General features: G+C 42.7%; 1 protein-coding gene across 1 annotated transcript; it reads left to right on the plus strand.

Moving 5' to 3' along the window:
* Nucleotides 1-9000: 9000 nt before the first annotated feature.
* On the plus strand, nucleotides 9001-21802 carry zgc:172145 (Ferritin light chain, oocyte isoform-like). The gene is made up of 3 exons (XM_063196160.1): nucleotides 9001-9390; nucleotides 10748-10894; nucleotides 20400-21802. Exons 1-3 carry the CDS (start codon nucleotides 9220-9222, stop codon nucleotides 20694-20696), a joined length of 615 nt encoding a protein of 204 aa, XP_063052230.1. The 5' UTR covers nucleotides 9001-9219; the 3' UTR covers nucleotides 20697-21802.
* The last annotated feature ends 94 nt before the right edge of the window (nucleotides 21803-21896 follow it).

The raw sequence follows: 21896 nt of genomic DNA on the forward strand, positions 1-21896 counted from the left end.
CACACACACACACACACACTAAGATGGGAATGATTTGAGACTAAGATTAGCTCAGGGATTAACATGCACCTTTATCTAATTCTCATACATATAAGCATAGTAGAGCAGACATTGACAGGAGAAGAATGTGTAAAAATACTAATGATATTTTTGCCCAGTTGTATTCAAACTACCATTTTAGATCACAATATATTGCTTTCAGGGATACATGTTACCTTATCCCAAACAGGGGGTTGGCCTACAGCCTTATACAAAGAGGCTTCACCAAAACAAGTCAATTGCATCATACCCTGCTAAATGCTAACAAGCCAGTGCTAGTGTGGATTCTAAATAGACCAGGGATTCTTAACCTTTTTGACGTTAAGGCCCATTTGTTTCTGTGCAGAATGGCCCGGGGCCCATCTAATATTGCCCATGTCCACACACATTATATGGTATAACATAAATGAAAAATAATTATAGGGCCTATATAGGGCCTATATATGTATAATCCTCTCACAGTGCATCAGGCCAGAGCCATTCATACATTTGACATTTGTAACAGCTCTGTTTACGATTTGTGATGAATCTGCTGAGGGTTGATTCAAGACGCTTTTACTTAGTGATGTGCAGATGCGACGCGAGAACAGAAACTTCTGGCAGCCTGTTAAAAACGGAAAGCTTTGTTGCACAATATTACGCAAATTTCATTAAATAAATGTATTTTGGGGGAAACAAGGATAACGGTTTTGCTTTGTCAAAAAACAGAATCCGTTTGAGTAACGTTTCAATCGCTTATGTTATTTTGTAACTAAACGTGAGGAGATGCCGTCGGCAAATTACACTTCGCGCCGGTTGGTAATTTCTCATTCTCCATTCACGTATTGCCGTCTTTGACGTCTTTCACTAGCCTACTAAACCAGCGGTGCGTGGTCATTTAAGCAGAACTGCGCTAGAGTAAAAAGGCGCACGCTGTCTTCAGCATCTTTAATTGATAATGCATGCAGTTGCACGGCCCATCGCGGCCCTGCGGTGCGAGGATGAAACTTTTCCGCGGCCCTTAAGTTTCTGAGCACGGCCCAGCTTTGGGCCACGGCCCTATGGTTAAGAATCCCTGAAATAGACAATGATGGTGTGGTGATGGATACTAAGTAGCCTGAGCAAGTGATGTTAGATGCAATCTAGGCCCAATTCGAAACGGGAGGTAGTGACTTGATGACTCTCCTCCTACATAAACATGTCACTGATCAGATAGGTCAAGTTAGCTGATGAGGCAGCCGTTACGAACGGCACTAACGAGTGCGCCGCCTTGCGCATTTGATGTTACGGCGATTCTATGGCGGGAGTTACGTTCATCACGTTAGCGCTTAGCTTACGCATGCTATTTGAACGGTGAATGATCGTCAGACGGCGGAATCGTAAAATAGGCTATAAATAGGCCTAGATCTAGCGACAGCATATTTGGATACTACAATGTTGATTTATGCATTTGATTTTCAATATCTACATACATAAGTGTCAGAATAAAGAGTATGATAAGGTAGTAGCTTGGGTAGTAGCCATGTTTGTTTTTCAGGTTTCCGGTTGAGAGGGAGGTGGCGCACAGCATGTTGGGTACCAAGGCAGCGAAGTCAGCATCTGATGTATCCTCGAAATATCCTCGTTACGCCCACAAATGCAGTCAACTGTCGAGAGAGGAAATAAAGCAATTTTTCGTTTCGATCCACACTTCATGACTCGATGTCCAGTTAGCTCACTGGAAGGACAGCTGCCTTCCCTGTTTCGAATTGGGCCCTAGTCTTCGCTAGTCGTATTGCTAGCATCTGCTAGTCTGCTAGTGTTGGTAAATACTAGCTAACCTCTGCTACAGGTGGTGGATATTAGCTAGCCTGTGCTAGGGTTACATGCCGCTATTCCGACATTGATGTCTATTGTCGGAATGCTGGCACATTTCCCAACAAGATAGGTCATGTCCGTGGTTTGGGCTACGTTGCTCAGCTTTTATCAGTGTAGGGAGGGTGCATGCAGTTACCCTAACCCTAACCCAATGTTAGAATAGCGGTATGTCAGAATAGCGGTATGTCAGAATAGCGGTATGTCGGAATAGCGCGTGGTCCGCTCTGCTAGTGGTGGTGGATGCTAAATAGCATGATCACACTGCTGGTGTAGCCGTAGCACTAAATGGGCCAAGGGTGGAAAGCTCCAGAACTTGCCTTTCCCCTCACCCTCAAAGCCAGGCTGACATTCATGTGGCCGCGGGGTCATCGTCACTATTCACAGAATCCGGTGCAGGGCTGAAACCCAATCTGAGGACCCGTCTTTCAGTGCCAGAAAGCGAGGCTCAGGCATTCACACTCAAGCTCCTGTAATCATCACTGCCAGCCCCTCTCCCTATCTTACTGTCTCTTTCTCTCTCTCTCTCTCTCTCTCTCTCTCTTTTTTTTGTTTCTTTCTCTCTACCTTTCGCTCTCTATCTTTCACTGATTCCTTTTTGCTCTCATTATTTCTCCCTCCCTATCTCTCTCACTCCTCTTTGTCCTTGTTACTTTCAATGCCTGTCTGTCTGTCTCTCTGTCTCTCTGTCTCACTCTCTCTCTCTATCTCTCTCTCTCTCTCTCTCCAAGCACCGGAACCTGGCTGAAGAGCGTTTATCAGTCTGGACTGGAGGAACAGCTTTTAATAGTGACGGGTGGAACAGAGTCCTGAAAGATGTGCTGTGAATAGACGACTTGTGAGCAATATAGAAATTCCAGCAGGCAAATGCTGTAAGTGGCCCTGCAGGAGGACTATTGAGTGGGGCAGAAGAAAACCCCGAAGCCCCCACCACCACCACCACCACCACAAAAAAACAAACAAACAAAAAAAACAGCCTCCCAAAATAGCTATCTCTCTAATCGTTTATAAAGAGGAACCCCGATATCATTATCCATCAGCCTGCCATCATTTATGCCTCATAACCCCACAGATTTCATTACAGGAGACTTGAATGTGGCCATGCTATATTTGTCCCGTTAATGAGGAGTGCGAATTCCTGTCGCTGTCCGAGGCTAATCTCAGTGTCTGGCACAAAGGATGCTGGGGGTCCTACGGCACGCACGCACACACGGACCCACATGCCTCAACCCCAACCCCACCCCCACCCCCCCAATCCCTTCACATCCCTTACACTCACTTCACCACCACCACCACAACAACACACCCCCCACTCCACACACTTGCTACAATACACTCTGCCGTGACTCAAGTCAGGTCGACCTCCGATCCTTTCCGAAGCAACGGCACGCAGCGCTGTGTTTATGACACCTTGGGCCCAAACTACAAAAGCCCAATGAAAGTTTGAAGAGCACACTCCTTGAAAACCTAACACCACTGTAAAAAATGGCACAGAGCATGGGGGCCCAGAGAGCAAGGAGGGGTATGGGTAGGTATGATGGTGGGGGCGAGTGTGGGTGTGGGTGGAGGGCACCCAAACAGCCCGCTGCCGTGGTGTCAGATACCCGCAGTGAAAACAGCGGGTCCACAAACGGATCGGCTTTCCCATGTTGTGATCATTAATAGCGGTTTCGCTTGTCCGTCTCGTCCCCACTTGTTTGGGTCATAATTAGCAGAGTGCCGGGCCGACACTCATAAGCGGGTCGATGACGTGCCCAGTATGTTTCTTATTAGACAGCTGTTTCGGCCTGGTAAAAAAAGCACCGCACCATTGATCTCTTCCCCAGCTGCGCCCTCTCAACGACAGGCGGTCTGTGATATGACCAGCAGGAGATACGTGGAGCTTCTGAATTGTTCAGTGTACACATTCAAAGTTAAACAAAGATGTCCTCAAAGGTATGGTGCGCCTATGCGCAGCCAGTGTCCAGGTGCTGGTGAAGTGCAGTCACAATCCAGGAATAGGACAAGAATCACTGCATACCATGCCACAATGGTGGACTTAATTTTGCTTTTGTTTTATTTGAGTGAACAACTCGTTTCACTTGTGCTTTGTCAGTAGGGGTGTAAATCACAGCCTCCATGGCAATACGATTCAATATCGATATCTTATCATTCGATGCGGGGCGATACGATTATTTACGATACTTAAGAATGCTCCACGATACGATACAATATGATTCGATACTCTTTTCCAATTACTTTTCCACTTCTATTATATTACGGAGCTAGGGCATTGGGCAGTGGCCAGCGATTCGATTATTTTCGATATTTTCGAATGCCCCACGTCACAATGCGATTACGGTAGATTCAATCGTCAGATTATATCGCGATATAGCGATACATTTCCATTATTATTTACACCCCTATTGGTCAGGTTCACTTAGTTCTGATCCTATTCCTGGATTAAACAAAGATGTATGGTATTCACAGTTCAAGATGTCATATGAAAGCTAGCAAAAAAAAAAAAAACAGTTTATGGACCGTGGATGCGGGGTGTGGGGGGAAGGCCGGGCCATGGCCCAGGTAATTTTTCAGAATAAGAAAATGTAGCCTTACATGTGTGTCTGTGTAGAAATGCTTCTTGTGTGTGGTTTTGCAACAGGGACACTTTCATATAATTAAGGAGACACTAATCTTCCAATGTCCGTGATTTGTTACTGTAAAACTAAGTTGTCAGGCAGAGATATTGTTTTCCTGTTATTGTCTGGCTCACCATGTTAAGAGTGAGCATTAAATAACGAGGACAAAGCGCACCAACAAATACAACATTCCAGTCCAACCAACTATGTACTGTATGTGAAATGTGCCCATATGTACCAAGTATACTGCCTTGTATGTACCAAATAATTAAAACTAATCGGTGCATTAAACTAAGTTTTAAAAAAATGTCTCCAATGGCTACCACCAGTGAAGTGAATCTTTGAAGAATTCTTGTGGATTTTTTTACTTTAAGATTTTTTTTTTTATGAATCTCAAATTGGCCAGTATAAAACAGAAGAGAAGTGGCAAACTTTCAAATATCATAAAGGAACACAAATGGACAGACAGAGAGTTTTCTTCTTCAGCCCTCCATTTAAGTTTCTCATTAAAACACGATGCGGCCCAATCATCCAATTTTATGGAAAACAATACCCCTCTGCCAAACCGTTAAGCCCCCACCCTAATTCCTCTATGTTTGGATAGCATAACACAAGAGCGAGGATGTCTAGCCGTCCTGAGCCATCTCAGACTATCAATAAGTAAAAAAAGATGATCTTAGTCACTGAGGCCTCCACTAGACGCCTATGGGGGGGGGGGGGCTATGGGGGCCTCGCCCTGGTACAAGTTTGCCAGAGCAGAGGTTAGGTAAGACAAACAGGGGTGCTGGCCTGACTCCTGGGTAGCAAGCACATCCATAAATCTGGGGGTCTCCTGTGGTAATCCCCACACCGCTGTGACATGCCAGCCAGCTCCAGCACGAGGGGTCCATGGGGAGGTCTGCTTACCCCAATAGGCAAGGGTGCAGATCCAGTGTCAAGATTTGACAGAGACACAAACGTGATTTCTTTGCCGGTGAAGAATATGAAGTATGAAAAGACATTGGATCAATATTTAAGGACATTTTTATACGAGCAGAGGACAACAATTTATACTTATTAAATATAAGGAGGGGGGCATGATCGAGCTCCCGCCTCCCTTTCTGCACACATGCCTATAGCTATAGCCACTGTCCAGAGGGTAATCCCCCTACTACAACGGCAGTAATGCAATCTGTGGCTTGGTCCTGTCCCAAAAACAAGGCTGTCATTGTGGGGGTGGCAGGAGGCACACGGGGTCTGGCCACCGTCTTTACGGCTCTGAGCAGGTGTGAGGTGAGGGAGCCTCAGTCTGCAGCTTAGAAGGGGTTAAGTCATCGGGCTGCTGAACAATAAATGCATAGACAACAGTTATTGAGCACAGTGTGTTATTGAACCAATTTGTTGGACTTTTTTTATTTGTTCGTTTGTTTGGGTTTGCAGTTGGAATTTCACAAACATCATTGGTGACTTGTGAGCGATAAATGAATTGGAAAAATTTTACTAAATTTGTATTTTAGTGCTTATAATTTCACACAAACATTATAAGTGACTGGTGAGGAATAAATGCATTGAAATGTTATTATTGATCATATTTGATGATTTTGTTTGAGCTTGTTTTTTCCACATATCAGTATGCTGTTCTAGTTGTGTAGTGAAGGATGTTTGACAGATACCGTAGGTACTGTAACAAATCAATAGACCTAAACACGTGTTATGAATAATCCACAGATACAATATGTAACACTTGCAAGGGTTTTCAGAGAATTCAGGGAATATGTGTACCCTATGACTGAATCACACTGATGTTGGAGTTAAGATATTAATGCAGATTTCAAGACCAATTTAGGACAATTTCCCATTCTATCAGTTAAATGGTTACAGCAAATACCTGTATAGGTCAGTGATGAGCTAATTTAAATATTATTCACAATGATCTAGGACACTTAAGACACTTCCAGGATGATCACTCAAAGTCCCTTGTGCTCTGTGTCTGTCTTGTTTGGGCCTGGCCGTAATTTGCAACACTTAAAGGCCGTCCAGGGTGATTGCCCCCGTGCTTGTACAGACAGCAGAGGTCATGTCAAAGGGTCATGGTGTTGGTGACCTCGGCCTGGACAACAGCAGGGGTGTTGAGCAGGAGCAGCAGCAACAGCAGTAGCAGTAGCAGTAGAGGATGGTTAGCAGGGAAGCCGACAGGCAGGGGGGACAAAGGGGCCATTTGTGCCGGGCTCCGGTAGAGAGGGGGCCCAAAATTGGATTTCCATGACATTGTATGCATTGGATGGGGGGCCCTTTCAGATGACTTTGTCCTGGGTCCAGCAAAAGAAGCTGTCAGACAGCGGCCCTGATGGCTAGTACCAGTGTTCCTCTCCCTGTCCTGCTGTGTCAAAGAGGTCCTCTGGGGATACCCAAGCCCAGCCCCACGCGTCACTCCCCCAGACCACCAGGCCACACTGGCACGGGCCATCACCTAACCAGCGCAGGCTCACTGACAGGGGGGAACACGGAGGAGGGGGGTTGACAGAGGGGTGCATGGGTGGGGAGGTGGACTAGAGGTTCTAATCCCCAAGGGTCCTCACTGGCCAGACAAGTGAAACAGAGGCGTATCAACATATCATCCTCTATAGAGGGTGCGCGCGCACAGTACAAATGGCCCATCAATCAATAATGTTGAGCCACTGACTACAGGCTATAGCCGCCCCCCAGTCCCCATGTCTGACGGTGTGGATGGTGATTAACTGTAGCGTAATGCGAGGTAAGGCAGGCTGGGGCGACAACAACTGTCTACACAGAGGAGTCAACAGGTCAGCCCTATGCTGAGCAGGGAGGGTATGGTGGGGTGGTGAGGTGGGTAGAGGGTCTGATTGGCTTTAATCAGGCCACAGTCCCCTGTCAATCAAAGGAAAATGTCGTTAGAGGGTTATTAGTTAGGAACCAACAATAGGCCTACTCGTGAGCCAGACACTGTTAAGTAGTAGTCTGCTTCATTGGATTTGCAGAGCTAATCTGCACACAATAATGGCCAGGTTGACGTTAAACTAAAAAGGACGTTATGTTGCTGTGAAAACTCGTTTTATGGGGAAGGGAAATGACTAACAACAACCTGAATAACACAAAGTGTGAAAGCCCTACAGCAGCCCAGGCCTATATGATATGACATGACATTCAATGTATCTTAAGAATGTCTTTTCCAATATTACAATGAGTCCTCAGCAGCTTTTCTATTTCACCACCCACGCATTAATTACATTGAGCGCACTGCCCCTGTCCCTAGGGCGCACCAGGGGGCGTATTACAGAAACTTCCTATCTTGAAAATCTTATCTTATCTGTCTAGTTACCGCGGCAACGGCACTTTAGGACCGAATTTAGGAAAAGCGTATTACAGAACAGCGTTTCCTAAGTTGTTTTGCGCATCCTATCTTAAGTTAAGAAAGGGGTATTACAGAAGCATCCTAACTTCGAAAAATCCTAAATAATTGGTCCTAACTTTAGGACAGCCACCCAGCTGTCCTAATTCCAGTTATCCATTGATTTGTTAGCCAAAATTTAGCTGGTGTTCATCACCATTTAGGCTACCCACGCTCAGCTTGCTGTTTCAGCCAGAGCTAACAGTGAAGTCTATCCGGGAAAACAACGCAATTGTGAACGGATGAAATGTTAATTAAATTAGGCTATATTGACTGACCCAAACGATGTGTGAAGTGAAGAGTTGATGATAAATATATACCCGACTTCGATGTGAAGTCCGATATCAACTTCCTTAATTGACAGCCGACCATGTTTCAAGCCAAGTCGGCTAATAATTGTCATTTATAGCCTATACATGCGCTGGTCATACAAAGACATTTCATGAAATTACGTCTTAGCTGTTTTGCATGCATTCGCTTGGAAAAACAAAGCATTGGGATGAAAATATGGAAAATGGGAAGCACTTTATTGGGACTGAAACCAATGCATTTGGTCAACTTGAGGTTACAGGCAGCGAGAGTGACCTAATTTCGTCCTCACAGATGTTGCTGTATTATAAATCCGTTCGGTGGAACGTCATCACTAATAAGTGCGTTATTTAAAAGTAATGAGCTCAAAAAGTTTAGCGAAATATTTACGTCCTCTTCCTCTCTGGTTTAGTATCACGCAGACCGCGAGATGCAGCAGCAGTCAAATCTGTGTATTCTAGCTTGCGTCGCACTACTGTTGCTAGGTAGCGGTGCATTTGTTGTCAGGTAACAGACATAAAAAGTAGATCGTAAATGTTTAGATCGCTACTTTAGGATTCCTAACTCAAGATAAGATAGGATTTCCAAAGATAAGATAAGAATCCTAAATGAAGTTAGGATTTGTTTCTGTAATACCAAACTGGAAAAAATCTTATCTGAAGTCAAAAGTTAAGATAGGACGGCTGAAGATAGGAGGTTTTCTGTAATACGCCCCCAGCACCATATCCCCACCACGTCGAGACCCTTTAACAGCGCCCCTGTTAGCATGCACCGGATGAACTTGACAGGTTGAACGGGAAATGATTTGACTCTGTCCTTGTGTCTAAATTTATCCGTGCTTCGGTAACCTCGTTGGAGTGTAAACAAACCAAGTGCGTTGCATTTGTTTGATGATACATTGATTCACGTACTAGAGGCCGACGTCATAAGGCATGTGAAGACATTTGTAAGCGCACGAGGCGCTGGTGTGTAACTTGATCGCTCGAATTAATTCTTCCGCCTGTTACTTTGTTGCCACTACCGCGGAGCAAAATGTCGGAGGCGCCCAGTTGGAAAAGATTAAAAACAAACCTTCCTATCTGTAAGACGCATCATGTATTCATCGGCAGTAAGGTTAAACAGAATCTTCCAGCGGTCGTTGAGGAGAGTTTGTGTGGCGTTTCAACCCTACTCATGGAAGTCGCTTATAAGCTCCAAGCGCTGGTAAGGGTCTCAGTTATACGACACTACACGGTCCTTACTCTGATATATTGTTAGGCTACCCAATGTGGAGAATTGGCCTATAACTAGCTTTGAATAGCCTATGTGAAGGCTTGGAAAAATGCACGCAAAATATGTAGCCTACATATTGAGAATGAGGGCTACGCTTCATCTATCCTCTTTCAAAGTCTGTTGTGGGCATTGACAGGATATGCCTACTCTCAATGGTTGTGGTTGGGACATCACTGACTGGTAGCCTATATGGCACATGTCTGATACAAATGGCACATACGCCTACTTCCTCCTGACAAATGTCTTCTCATTAAACAGATCCCCAAATAAAATGTGTACAGTGTTAAAACTGTAAGCTCTTCATTGTGAAATATTTGCAACCCCATTACTCAATTAAATAAGACCTTTTACATTTGAAAGTCAATGTGATGCATTTAGCCCTTGTAATGGCCTACTTTTGGAAATAGTATAAATTATTGTTATTTCGCATTGAGATTCACTGACTGATTTTCAGGGAGGAATCTGAAAAAAAAAAACTTTACCCCATGCACATATCTATCACACAGGGAGAGTTCCTAGGTTCCTGGGGCAGGGGGGCATGTGAGTAGACAAGGCAGTGGGTGAAATAGCCTATGAAGCCTATATTGCTGGGTCCTCCAGTTGTGTAACAATGCTGCAACCTTACGAGTATGTATTTCTCACCCGCAAAAATATACAAAGAAATTCCCAAACAGGATGAAGGGAACATGAGGGTAAATAGGAGCTATGATTAAGACAAATACAATATTTTAATGATTTTTCTGTAAGCTCTGGTCCAATGGACCCGACCACCTTCTATGTAATAAAAACATCAACACCGTAAAAAGATAAGAATCTCAAGCCTTAAAAATCCTCAGTGAAAACATTCTTCCTTTTGGAAATTCCACTAACGTTTCCTATAACAACAATGAGGAAATTGTGGGCTGAGACAGTCCAGAGATGCGTCAAAGCATTACACAGTTCCAGTTTCAAGTTGTACATTTGTTTGTGCGTTAGTGGTTTCACAATGGAGAGTCCAAACCTCTGCCAAGGAAGCTGCTTGATTAAATATTTTACTAGGGCCTATGTTGCACCCTAACTTTTTTTCAAGGCTTTCTGCCTTGCGTTTGTGGAGTTAGAAACTGGACTGTCAGAATTCGCCCTATCCCGCAAAGGTGAAGAATCTTTTAAAAGAATCCTCATCACTTGTTCCTTTTGTCATTTCCAACAACTCCGAACACAACTCCAACGAGTCCGAAAACGTAGCTTCCTTGGCGGAGGTAACAATTTGTCTGCTGACACTAACGGCAATCTTAAATGATGGTTCCAGGGAAAGCTGTTCGAGCAGGACAACCTGGCTCTTCCCAGAGTTGCCGCCTTCTTCCAGGTAGAGTCTGAGAGGGAACAGGAACAGGCTGAGGCCATGCTGAATTACCTCAGTGAGCGTGGCGGACAATACTGCAACAAAGACATCAAGGTAAACACAGCCCTTCTATTTTTACGTTTATTTACTTATTTATAGGGTCATGTGAAATCACATGTTGGGGCCCTACCAACACAAATTTCAATTAGCCTTGGTGTCGCTTTTTAGTGGCAAGGTAGAGACTCAGAAGCATTTTCATGAATCTGGTTTTGATATTAAGGGAGAAACTTAGAGGGTAGGACACTATACATTCATTCTTGATTATATCACACAATGGTGGTTTGGATGTTGTTTGAAAGCTTTTTTTCTGGCTTTACAAATTTCAAAAACATTATGGAATACAACACTTGGGGATGGGATATTGAAAACAGAATATCAAAAAAGCTATATTTTAAAATGGCCCATATCTTGTCTAAATCCAGCCTGCCAACATTGAAAATATGGTGTTTGGGTGTTTGAGTCATTTCAGAGATAAAGTGACTTTCCAGGGGGAAATGAGTTGTAATAAAGTAGTATTAGAGTAGTGTTAGAGGAGATTATCCCATCTGACATGAGTTCACCACCTGACATGCTGCCCAAATTGGCATTAGCATTTTGAGTAGGTAGAGTGTCAGTTGGGGGACTCATGTCAGGTGGGATATTCTTCTCTAACACTACTCTATTAGTACTTTATCATTACAATTTGTGTGTGTGTGTGTGTGGGGGGGGAGCTTTTTTGGGTGTTGATGTTTTAAAGGTGCACTATGTAGTATTTTTAGTAGTTTATTTCCAGAATTCATGCTGCCCATTCACAAATGCTACATGAATACTTACCACCATTACATTGTAAGTAGGCTATTCAATATGACTGGGAAAATAAAAATTTTCTTCTCCATGGTCTGCCATTTTGAATTTCATACTAGTAAATATTAGTTTATTATTTAGTAAGTATTCAAGAAAAGCTCAAAATTGGCAGTAGACAGCACAGGTTCAATTAACAGCATAGTTGCAATACCTACTCTGGCCACAATCTTACACAGTGCACCTTTACCCAGACAATTATTGTTTCCATGGTCTTTGTGTGGAGCCAGACAAGAGCTTTCAGACAACCTCAAAACCATCTCTGTGTGACATAAATTGACTGACATAATCATGGATGAATATGAATGTGGGTGGTTGATGTTTGAGGGCGTAACGCAAAAAAAAAATCCAATTCCTGAAAAAACTATGGGAAAAAATAGAAAAAGATAAAGCTCATAGTGGTCCGTGGAATTTTGCCTAATTTTTGCCATTTTTGGGAAAATGTGGCCTGCGGTGTGACATCCTTGTTGTGACATTTCTGTAAGATACAATAGAATTACTAATATTCTGCACAAACATATCCCCCATGCTCTTTGTACTATTGTTCCTTTAACCCCCACCCCACACACACACTACTACCCACCCACACGCGCCTATGCATTGTACAGGCAGATTACTGTGATTTCACTGCATGGTTTCACTGTATTACTTGTAATAATTGTGTGAATGTGACAAATAAATCTCCTGGTATCCTTCTATCCTTGCATGATACATGAAAAACAAGTAAGGACTGAGTAACACATTGCATAAGCATGTCACACCGCATGACATGAAGTCACACCACAGGAAATTCACTGCATTGTGGCCATTTTAATCCTTTTGTATACATGACTGACCTCTGGGATCTTGCTAACTAGATAATGATATTGTGTTTAATCTTGATATGTGTTTTCATTTATAAAAAAAAACCTTTTCCCCTTCTATAGGAGCAGTCACACCACAGGACATCATAAAATGAACCTAAGCATTGTGTGACAGAAACATTGCAATATGTAGACATATTAAGAGGTGAAGAGTCACCTTAAACTTCCATACCACTCTCCAATAGCTGAGGTACTGACTGGTTAGGAGCTAGTCTTTAAGACCCTTGTAGTTGGCCTTGCATCTGCCCGTTCACCAACATTGACATACATGTCACCCCACAGGACGCAATTTGTGTTACGAAATGGAACTTGTAGTTAATATTACTGTCTTGAATTTTTTTCACATATTTTAATATCAAGTTAATATTTATGCAATCATGCCAAATGCTTCATACATTATTCAAAATGCTGTTGGTTAATATATATATATATATTATATTCCAGGTTTCATTAATGTCACACCGCAGTACATTTGACATATAAACCTTTACAGAAATCTTAACAAAAATGTTTCTTCTCATCTAAGACTAATATGAAACATAATGTACCACATCTTCTTTATTGACATTTGTTTTCAAGAGGAAAAATAAGAGTTTTGTAGGTTTTTAACCAATGTTACGAAAAAACAAGGCGTCACGTCTCCCACCCATGTATAGTGTCCTACCATCTTAATTAAAACTTTCTTAGCCTGTTTTCCTCTCAATATTGTTGACAGATTCATGCAAATGCAGTTCTGGGGTTCTTCCTTGCCACTGTAATAGTATAGGTGCATATGTAAGTTTTGGAACATTTCATATAGATTTTTCCATTTGGTGTTTTTTTTTACTTCTAGGACCCCCCCGAATACAAATCCACCTGTTTCCATTTTTTTCGTGAACATTTAGTGGCAAATTCAAGATGGCTGCCATTGTGTGTAGAAATTTCACCATTAATGCCGTTTTAAGGTTCAATTGAACTTTTTTTTATAATTCCAGGGCAACATTGAATAAAAAACAACTTATTTTCAATGTTTTCCTCCATTTTTGGGGGCAAAATCCAAGATGGCTGACATAATTTATGGCGAAATTGGCATATTTCATATTTTGAAGTCTATAAAGCCATTGTTGACTTGTTTTGGTAATATTTGTTACATGAATGCGAAGTCAGCCATTACATAAACTAAACCCATTACAAAATCCAAGATGGAAGACATTTTGTTTAGCAAAATCAACATTAATGGTGCTTTCAGGTCTATAAATCAATAAATGATACTCTACTCTACTCTGAAGCCATTCATTTGTGAATTCGAGCACAGAGGATTCCGTGCTGGTCCAAATTATTGTTCCAACAACAATTGCTATGAATCACTTCATGTACAGTAGGCCTACCTATTATGCAGTGCTACCTGTACAGTAATATGCACATTCACTGGATTGGCTGCCTATATCAAGGCAAAGGGCTACAAAGTTGCTTCAAGGTCGGCCTCAGCTTATCTGAAGGCTGTGAAACCGTATGTTCTATCCGGGATGTTGCATTCCTCCAATGCCAACAATTTTGCCATGCTCTCTGCTCACAGAACTAGGCTCTCTGGCATGACAGTCAGAGAATATCCTCAACTCTAGTGATGGGTCATACTCTTATATGGTCTTCCCTACGGTAAGCCCACTCATGTGCTTCACACGCTTTGAAAGTCCCTCATATAATTCCCAACTTACTTAGGTCTATATCATCCATGGTGTCTAATATTATGCTTCACCCATCAGTAGCATCCATTGAGATCACGTCTCTGCGGGTCTGTTGTGGCTCATCCGGTTGGCATTCCTATGTTGGCCTCACAGCAAGTCATCCCAATTCTGAAGCCATGTGTAGTGAAGAAGAGGAGAGTGGGCTCACACGACTTGGAACCAAGGCCTTCTGTTATTTGAACCCAAACCCAAAGTACTACCATATGTCATGACTAAAGGGGGCTTGGCTGTCCTCCCTGCTGGTTCCTTGGTCTGTCTGTGTTTCAGGTGCAGGATTGGCAGGTGCGCTGACTGCTGATTGCTCATGAGTGGAGATGGTGCATAGGTGCCCCAAATCCCTTTAAAAAACAGTCTGCTCCCACAGCAGACAGCTGCTGCAAAGAGATAATAGCTGCAGCAAAGTTTTGAATGCTGCAGCAAAGACACTGGTACACTGGCCCGACAGTGAGAGCACACTCACGATCCTAGTAATTGCCACACTATCATACACTGACCTTTGTGAGACCTGTGGCATCATGAGGGACTGTGTAAGTGGCACAAGCGTGAATCTTTTATGAAAATAATAGACATAAAAATGAAATGAAACTGGGTCCCTCAATGATGCTGCACATTATTCTGTAATGTTGGGAATTTCATGAAGGTGGTCCCCTTGTCCATTCTTTTGGACAGTTGTTCTATGAAATGAATTAATAGGATTTTCTTTTACTTTCTGATCAGTCTAGAGAGTTTAGTTAGAGGCAACAGGCCAACTTTTTGCAACTAGCCAATTGTTAGCCGACATGTGCGCAGTGTGCACAGTGTGTCACCCCAAATTCCAGATGCTCTTCCTATGAGACGAAACATTTAATGTAATGACAGTTATGTGCCTATCAAAATATTACCAATAGGCGTACAACATAGCATAATAGCTTAATAAACCTGAAAATACTAAATGTTGGCCATCTTGGATTTTGCTTCTAAACATTGGAAACAGATTGTTTTGTTTTCAGAGGTGGTCGTAGAAATATAAAACACAAATTATCAAGGGGGCCAGCTCAGATTTGGGATGAGACACATTAGCTGGCCATATAGAGAGGTGCGCGATCGTTTTATAGATGTCATGTTGAATTTTTATACATTTTAAATGATTTTTGAAAAAGTTCATGTAATGACTGACTGAACGGTCCTGTACACATCAAGAATATTAAAAATACAAGAAAAAAACACTGACTTTAGAGACCTCAAAACACCAAACATGTCATTTTTGCTATGTTATGTCAGCCATCTTGGATTTTGGTTCTAAAAATGAAGGGGGGGGAATAGAATCAGGTAGTTTTGTATTCAGGGGTCCAAGAGATGCTAAAAAACACCAATTCCAAAAATGTATATGACCTGTTTCCTTCCATTACATTCAATTGTGTTAGAATCTGACTGCATATCCGCCATCTGGGATTTTGGGCGTTTCTACTTCGAAAAAAAAAATGGAAACAGGTGGATTTGAAGACTATGGGGTTTGTAGTTGATAAAAAACACAATTTGGAAAAATCTATATGAAATGTTCCTAAACCTCTTTTTTCTGACATATCCACCTGCACTATAAAGGCACACCAAGTTTAATTGAAATCCGCCTCATAATGTCTGATTTCACTGATTTCATGAGCCTATTTATTTAACAGGATATCCCCTTGAAATGCAAAATCTCATTTTCAAGATTTCACCATCTCATTTTCCTATTCAGTAACGAGAGAGAGAGAGAGAGAGAGAGAGAGAGGGAGAGAGAGGGAGAGAGAGAGAGAGAGAGAGAGAGAGAGAGAGAGAGAGAGAGAGAGAGAGAGAGAGAGAGAGAGAGAGAGAGAGAGAGAGAGAGACAGACAAACGGGATTTAAATACACACAAGTAGACGCACAAACAAGCAGCACAATTTGTCATTGTGTTAAATGCAATCCCTTCAGTGTTGAATTGACACCGTGGAATGAAGCAGGTACATTTTGCAGTGTTAATTCAACACTTAGACAGTTAAATTTAACATTCAAATGGGACCATGATACTGTAGGTTGTTTTTGAAATAGTTCTGCGAATTTTACTGTGTAGGGTGTAATTATTATGCTTGTGCCATCACATACAGTAGGCCTAGCCTGGGCAAAATCAGACTGTTGACTCCGTCAAACAGTCTGGCAAAAGGTAAGTGGTATCTGTCTCCATGGGAGATGATCTGACCTTACTCTACAATTTAAATTCATTGGAGTTCCGAATTCAAATTGAAATTGTGCTTTATTAGCATGATGTTATGATACAGTGTTGCCAAAGCATACAAATAAGAAGACAAAAATGTGAACAATGTTCCTTAACCAATCAATAACGGACTCCGTGGGTGAGTTCTGCGTCACTGATTGGCGAAACCGTGAGCGAACCGAGCTAGGAGGGTTGGGCCAGACTATGTATGGAGTCAAAATTGGGTGGAAGAAAAAAAAGCTTGTTGAAACGTGTGGGACAATCAGTTGTGTTGTGTATACGTCAGGTGAATAGACAGCTGATGTCACTGCGCACAATTCTATGTGTTCATGCACAGTTTTGACCTTCACAAGAATCAATAATATACTTGAATGCTTTGAATGAAAAGGTGTGTCGAAACTTTTGACCTACACTGTATATATATTTTATATGTATACAATATGGAGCATCATTTTGCAGAAGTGTACAGATATTGTATTTGTTACTGCTAGTGCATGAATCTGTCAGCTAACAGCCTCTTGAAATGAAAAACGACGTGAAAAAATAGGTGGGGAAATGACAATGTGGTAAAAAAAGAAAGTTGCAACGCTGCTTACCACTGTGGAGTAAAAAAGGGAGGAAAGAGTGATATTGGGAAGGGGGTTTGGGGGTGGGATGGGGGTTGGGTGTTACCAGGGTGGTGTGGTTTAGGGGGATATGACTTCGGGGAGGGAGGGAGGTTAGAGGTGGTGGGGGTGGGGGTGGGGGTGCACGGAGTAGAGCCCCCCTGGGGGTTGGGGGAGATCTCTGTCCTAATGCCTGTCAGGGTATACGTTTCCTCTGAGTTCCGGAAAATTGGGGAGATTAATGTGGTGGCGGGCTGGCGGAAGGACACTGGCATTAATTGTAGTTCCAGATGTATGTAAGCCACGCCACGCCGCGCCACGCCACGGTCGGCCACACTATTGCCCCTCACCCCCCAGCTCAGTTCCTCCCTTACGCTGCAGTTTTACGAGTCATGTAAAATCGATCCGGACTGGGACAACTTGGGGTCCATCAGCAGCAATTTGGGACACCTCGTTATCCATTGATCTGACAACAGTGCAGATGGAGATTAATGTTCATGTTTCTTTTTTTCTTCTCTTGTTTGTTATACATCGAAGGTTTCTGTTTGTTTTTAGCTATTCGCAGGAAATGTTGATTTAGTTCTGTGAAAGAAATGTGATATTCTTTGACGGAGGGAGAAAACAGGTGTTGCACCAAACCTCTAGAATTGGATTTTCAGACGCAAAAATAACGCTCCGTGCAGTCTTTTGTTTAGGACTTGCTGAAGCCTTTCAACAAGCAGATTGCAGTAGCAAAATCTTGTATTATGCAGACCTCTAGAATTTGGAAATGCAAGTACAGAAAAAAAAACTTTGTTGGAGAAGAGTTATGTTTTTCTTTAGCCTTTCTCTTTAGTCTTTATGATCTGTATGTAAGTGTTTCCCACAGAATTTTTGGAAACTATGGGGGCAGCCGGGATTTGTTTTCGGGGGGGGGGGGGGGGGGGGGGGGGGGGTCTTTTCACGCGGGCCTTGGGGGCGTTGTATTCACGCAGCGGGGGGTCTGTTCACGCGGGCCTTGGGGGGGGGGGTGTTGGCATGGAGACATTGGCACATGGAGAAACTATAGGCATAGGCCTACAATTCAGCCATTTACATTTTGAGAAATAAGGCTACATACGATTTTACCCATGACATGTATAATAGCAGTACATTGTCATTTGTATTATAAAATAAAAATGCAGAACAGTGAATCATTTGTGTTTACAACACAGTTTCATTCATCCCTCATGCAGGGGTCTATGTAATGAAAAAAAATAATAAAACAAAATAGGAGCAGAGATAAGAATTTAAGAGCACTGTGAAATTGTTAACTCATAGACAAAAAGGGTCTAAGAGGTTAGGCTATGCCTTCCCCCCCACACACACATAGGCGTAGGCCTACACATTCAAGCGACTTTGAGTATCATGAAATTATCATTATTATTACATGAGGGGTGCTGGTAACAGGGCCAGTTTTTCAAAATTCCTCCCATGAAAAGGGCAGAACAACATATTACACATGTATGTCACCTAAGTCATTACAACTGTAAAACAAAGCCTGGGGAGTGTTAGTAAACTCATCCCAACTTTCCCTTCTCTGAAGGTTTTTTTTTCATTATTCCCAAACCCAAGTTAACTACAACAACTTAACTAGGCTTTAGATCCCTCTGTCTTTCAAGCAGGGCTCTACGCTTAGCTTTTTCATTAGGGGCACAGTGAGTTTTTGTGACGCAGCTTCATTATTAACACACATATACAGAGAAAATACTTTTTCCACACACAAATACACATTCAACAGGGGTAAGCCTACAATTAAGCCTAACTTTTCCTCTCCCAGTAAAAGGACTAAACAAAATATTATACATTTATATCCATCACATTAATTTCTATACACAGCTGGTGTTTCAATTCAGGCCTACACAGCAGGATCTGGCAGGGTGCTGGGATGAAATTGGTCAGGGGGGCAGATTTTTTACAAGAGAGACCAGAGAGGCAATTACACTTCTGTCCTGAAAATACAATGACTCGCATATGGGTATGCTATATAGCCTATGAGGCTATGATCAGCCTACCCATGGGTTACACTTTTTTTTTAATCACATTTGGTACCACAGTAACAGCATCTGAACATTACCTTTGAAAATATAACATTGTTCTATACAATATACAATGAAACAAAAAAGAGTAGATGCCAACCAAACTTATTTCCTCTAAATATTCAATTTGGCAATATTGAAGGCATGCACATCAAAAACGTGCCCTAGGCTACACCCCGAGACTGTCCAACAAAATACTGACTTCACATGATGACGTGACGTGATGATGATGACAGTTGAGCAAGTGAGCGCACAGAGAGAGCCTGCTGTGTAGGGTAGGCTACTCCCTTGCCAACGTCTCAGGAGGAGTAGCATAAACAGTAGGGCCTAGGTCTACAAGCCACGTACAAGATAAGTGTATGTACAAACCGAAGCTATTTCTTCTCACTAAGTTAACAGGTTGAGCATTTGTTAGCATTTGTGCTAAGCGGATTAGCAATTCTAGCGCTGAAGTTTCTCTCCAGCACTTCTCCGTCATTGGAAGCGCTCGATACTCCCGACGCTTATCTTATTTCAAAACTCCCCCGACTGTTTGTCTGTCTGCCTCTGTCTCTCTGTGCGCGACGCGCACGCTGTCTTTTGCGCCTTCTCTCGTTCACACGTTCCTGCGTTTCTCTATGGGGTGTATTTATTTTAGGAGCAAAATACGATTGAAAGGGTTGAAATATCTACTCGCACACGTGCGCCCTTTCTATTATTTCGTTCGCACAATCATTTTAGGGGCATATGCGACCAAAATGCTCGCACTGTAGAGCCCTGCTTTCAAGCAGTTGTGGTGTTCTCTATTGGATGTATTTACTCCAGGAGGAAAATGCGATGGAAATCGTAATTCATTAACAAAAACGGAAATCGTAACAAAAAGTTAAAAAAAAAGTTAAAAAAAAAAATTTTTTTTTTTTTTTTTTTTTTTACATTTTCGGAAACTATGGCGGCCAAATTTAAACTATGGCGGGCCGCCATAGTTTCCTCAATGTATGGGAAACACTGTGTATGTACTTTTCATGGTTAGCCCCTGGTATGTAAGTTTCATGGGGTTCTCCTGTGTACCTGTATGTGCTTCTGTGTGTTTGTGCACATGCACTTCTGCACGTGTGTGCGTATGTGTGCATGCGTGTGTGCGTGCGTATGTGCATATCTAACGTGTGTGTGTGTGTGTGTGTGTGTGTGTGTGTGTGTGTGTGCGCGTGTGTGTGCGCGTGCGCGTGCGCGCATGTATGCGTATGTACATATGCGCGTGTGTGCCTGTGTGTGCATGTCAGAGACCTGGTTGTGAGGAGATCGGTGGCCTGCTCCCAGCTCTCGACGTGACCCTGACCGCCTGGAAGGAGGAGATGGGCGTGATGATCGAGCTGTGCCGCATCGCCCGCGAGCACGGAGACCCGCACTCGGCCAGCGTGGTGAAGCACCGCTTCCTGACCCCACTCGTCCCAAAGGTCAAGCTCCTGGGTGACCTCGTGACCAACGCTCGCCGAGTGGGGTGCAGCGCTGACGGAGCCGGGAGCTTTGGGGACTACCTGCTAGACCAGCTGCAGGAGGAGCTGACTTCCAGCGCCTGAGAGCTGAGGCCCTTTACTTAGGGGGGGTGCTCCATGAGCATGGTTCAGTGATAAACCTGATTAAGTCAACCTACAGACATGGAGGGACACATATACCCATATACATGTTCTGAAAAATATGAATTCCCCCCACCCCAATAAATATACTCTAAATATTTCCTAATATACAGTATACGTAATTGATACTTTACATCAGATCAGCCTACAGAAAAAGGGTGAACCTGTTAATAGATAGCGTGCAGCCCTAATTGAGTCAAGAACATGAGGACTGCAGGCTCTTTAATTAGTGGATTAACCAATTATTTACCTCTAGGTTAACTTAACCTGGTTTACTACTGAACCACGTGGTCTTGGAATACCCTCCTCCTTCTCCACCCTCCACTCCTCATCACTCCTATCTTATGAGGGCTGTGGCCCACACACTCCTGGATCTGTCTCATCTGTGCCTCCTTCTTGTACTTGTGCGGTGTGCTCCTACTCAGCCAAAGAAAGATGTGCTCAATCCTGTAACCTGTTTATCCTCTGAAACCATTAGCTTGCTGTGACATGTTTTGTAGTAGAGTGTGTCCCACATGTTGGGATTAGTGGAAGAAAGGACAACGCACTTTGAAGTGATGATGATGGTAGACCTGATTTCAATGTATTTTTGCTATAGTGGCAATCGAATTGGTATAGGAAATGGCGGCTTGTGAAAAAAGTTGTGTAATTTTGTCACTAGCGCCACTTGGAACATTGTTGATCCAAAGATTTTATTTATATATATTTTACATATATACACAGCAAAGACACTCATACAGTTTTGTAGACCAGACAGTATTCATCACTCCATATTTGGTCAAAATTGCATTTTAGGTCCTTAACTTCTGTCCATGATGAATTTGCAAGACAATCTGGAGCATATTTGTGTCCAAAAGGTAATTATTATGCACTATATTTCAGGATTGGTAGGTCTACAGTTTGTATAAAATTGTATTTTAGTAGAGGCCTTTGCCTTCTCCTGTTAATATGTTTGGTTTGTTCAATATTTGTCACAATATTTTCTATATTCTTAAAATGGGTTTAAACAGGGTGTAAAAATGCTTGAATGAATAAAGTTTTGTTATTCACATGCTGTGTTCATAATGTTATTTGCTAAACCCAATGAGTCTGAAATCAGATGCTAAACGGAGGTGATAGAATAAGAGGTTAAGTGTGACGTTT

This window comes from Engraulis encrasicolus, chromosome 4, assembly GCF_034702125.1.
Source record: "Engraulis encrasicolus isolate BLACKSEA-1 chromosome 4, IST_EnEncr_1.0, whole genome shotgun sequence".
NCBI classification, from domain to species: domain Eukaryota; kingdom Metazoa; phylum Chordata; class Actinopteri; order Clupeiformes; family Engraulidae; genus Engraulis; species Engraulis encrasicolus.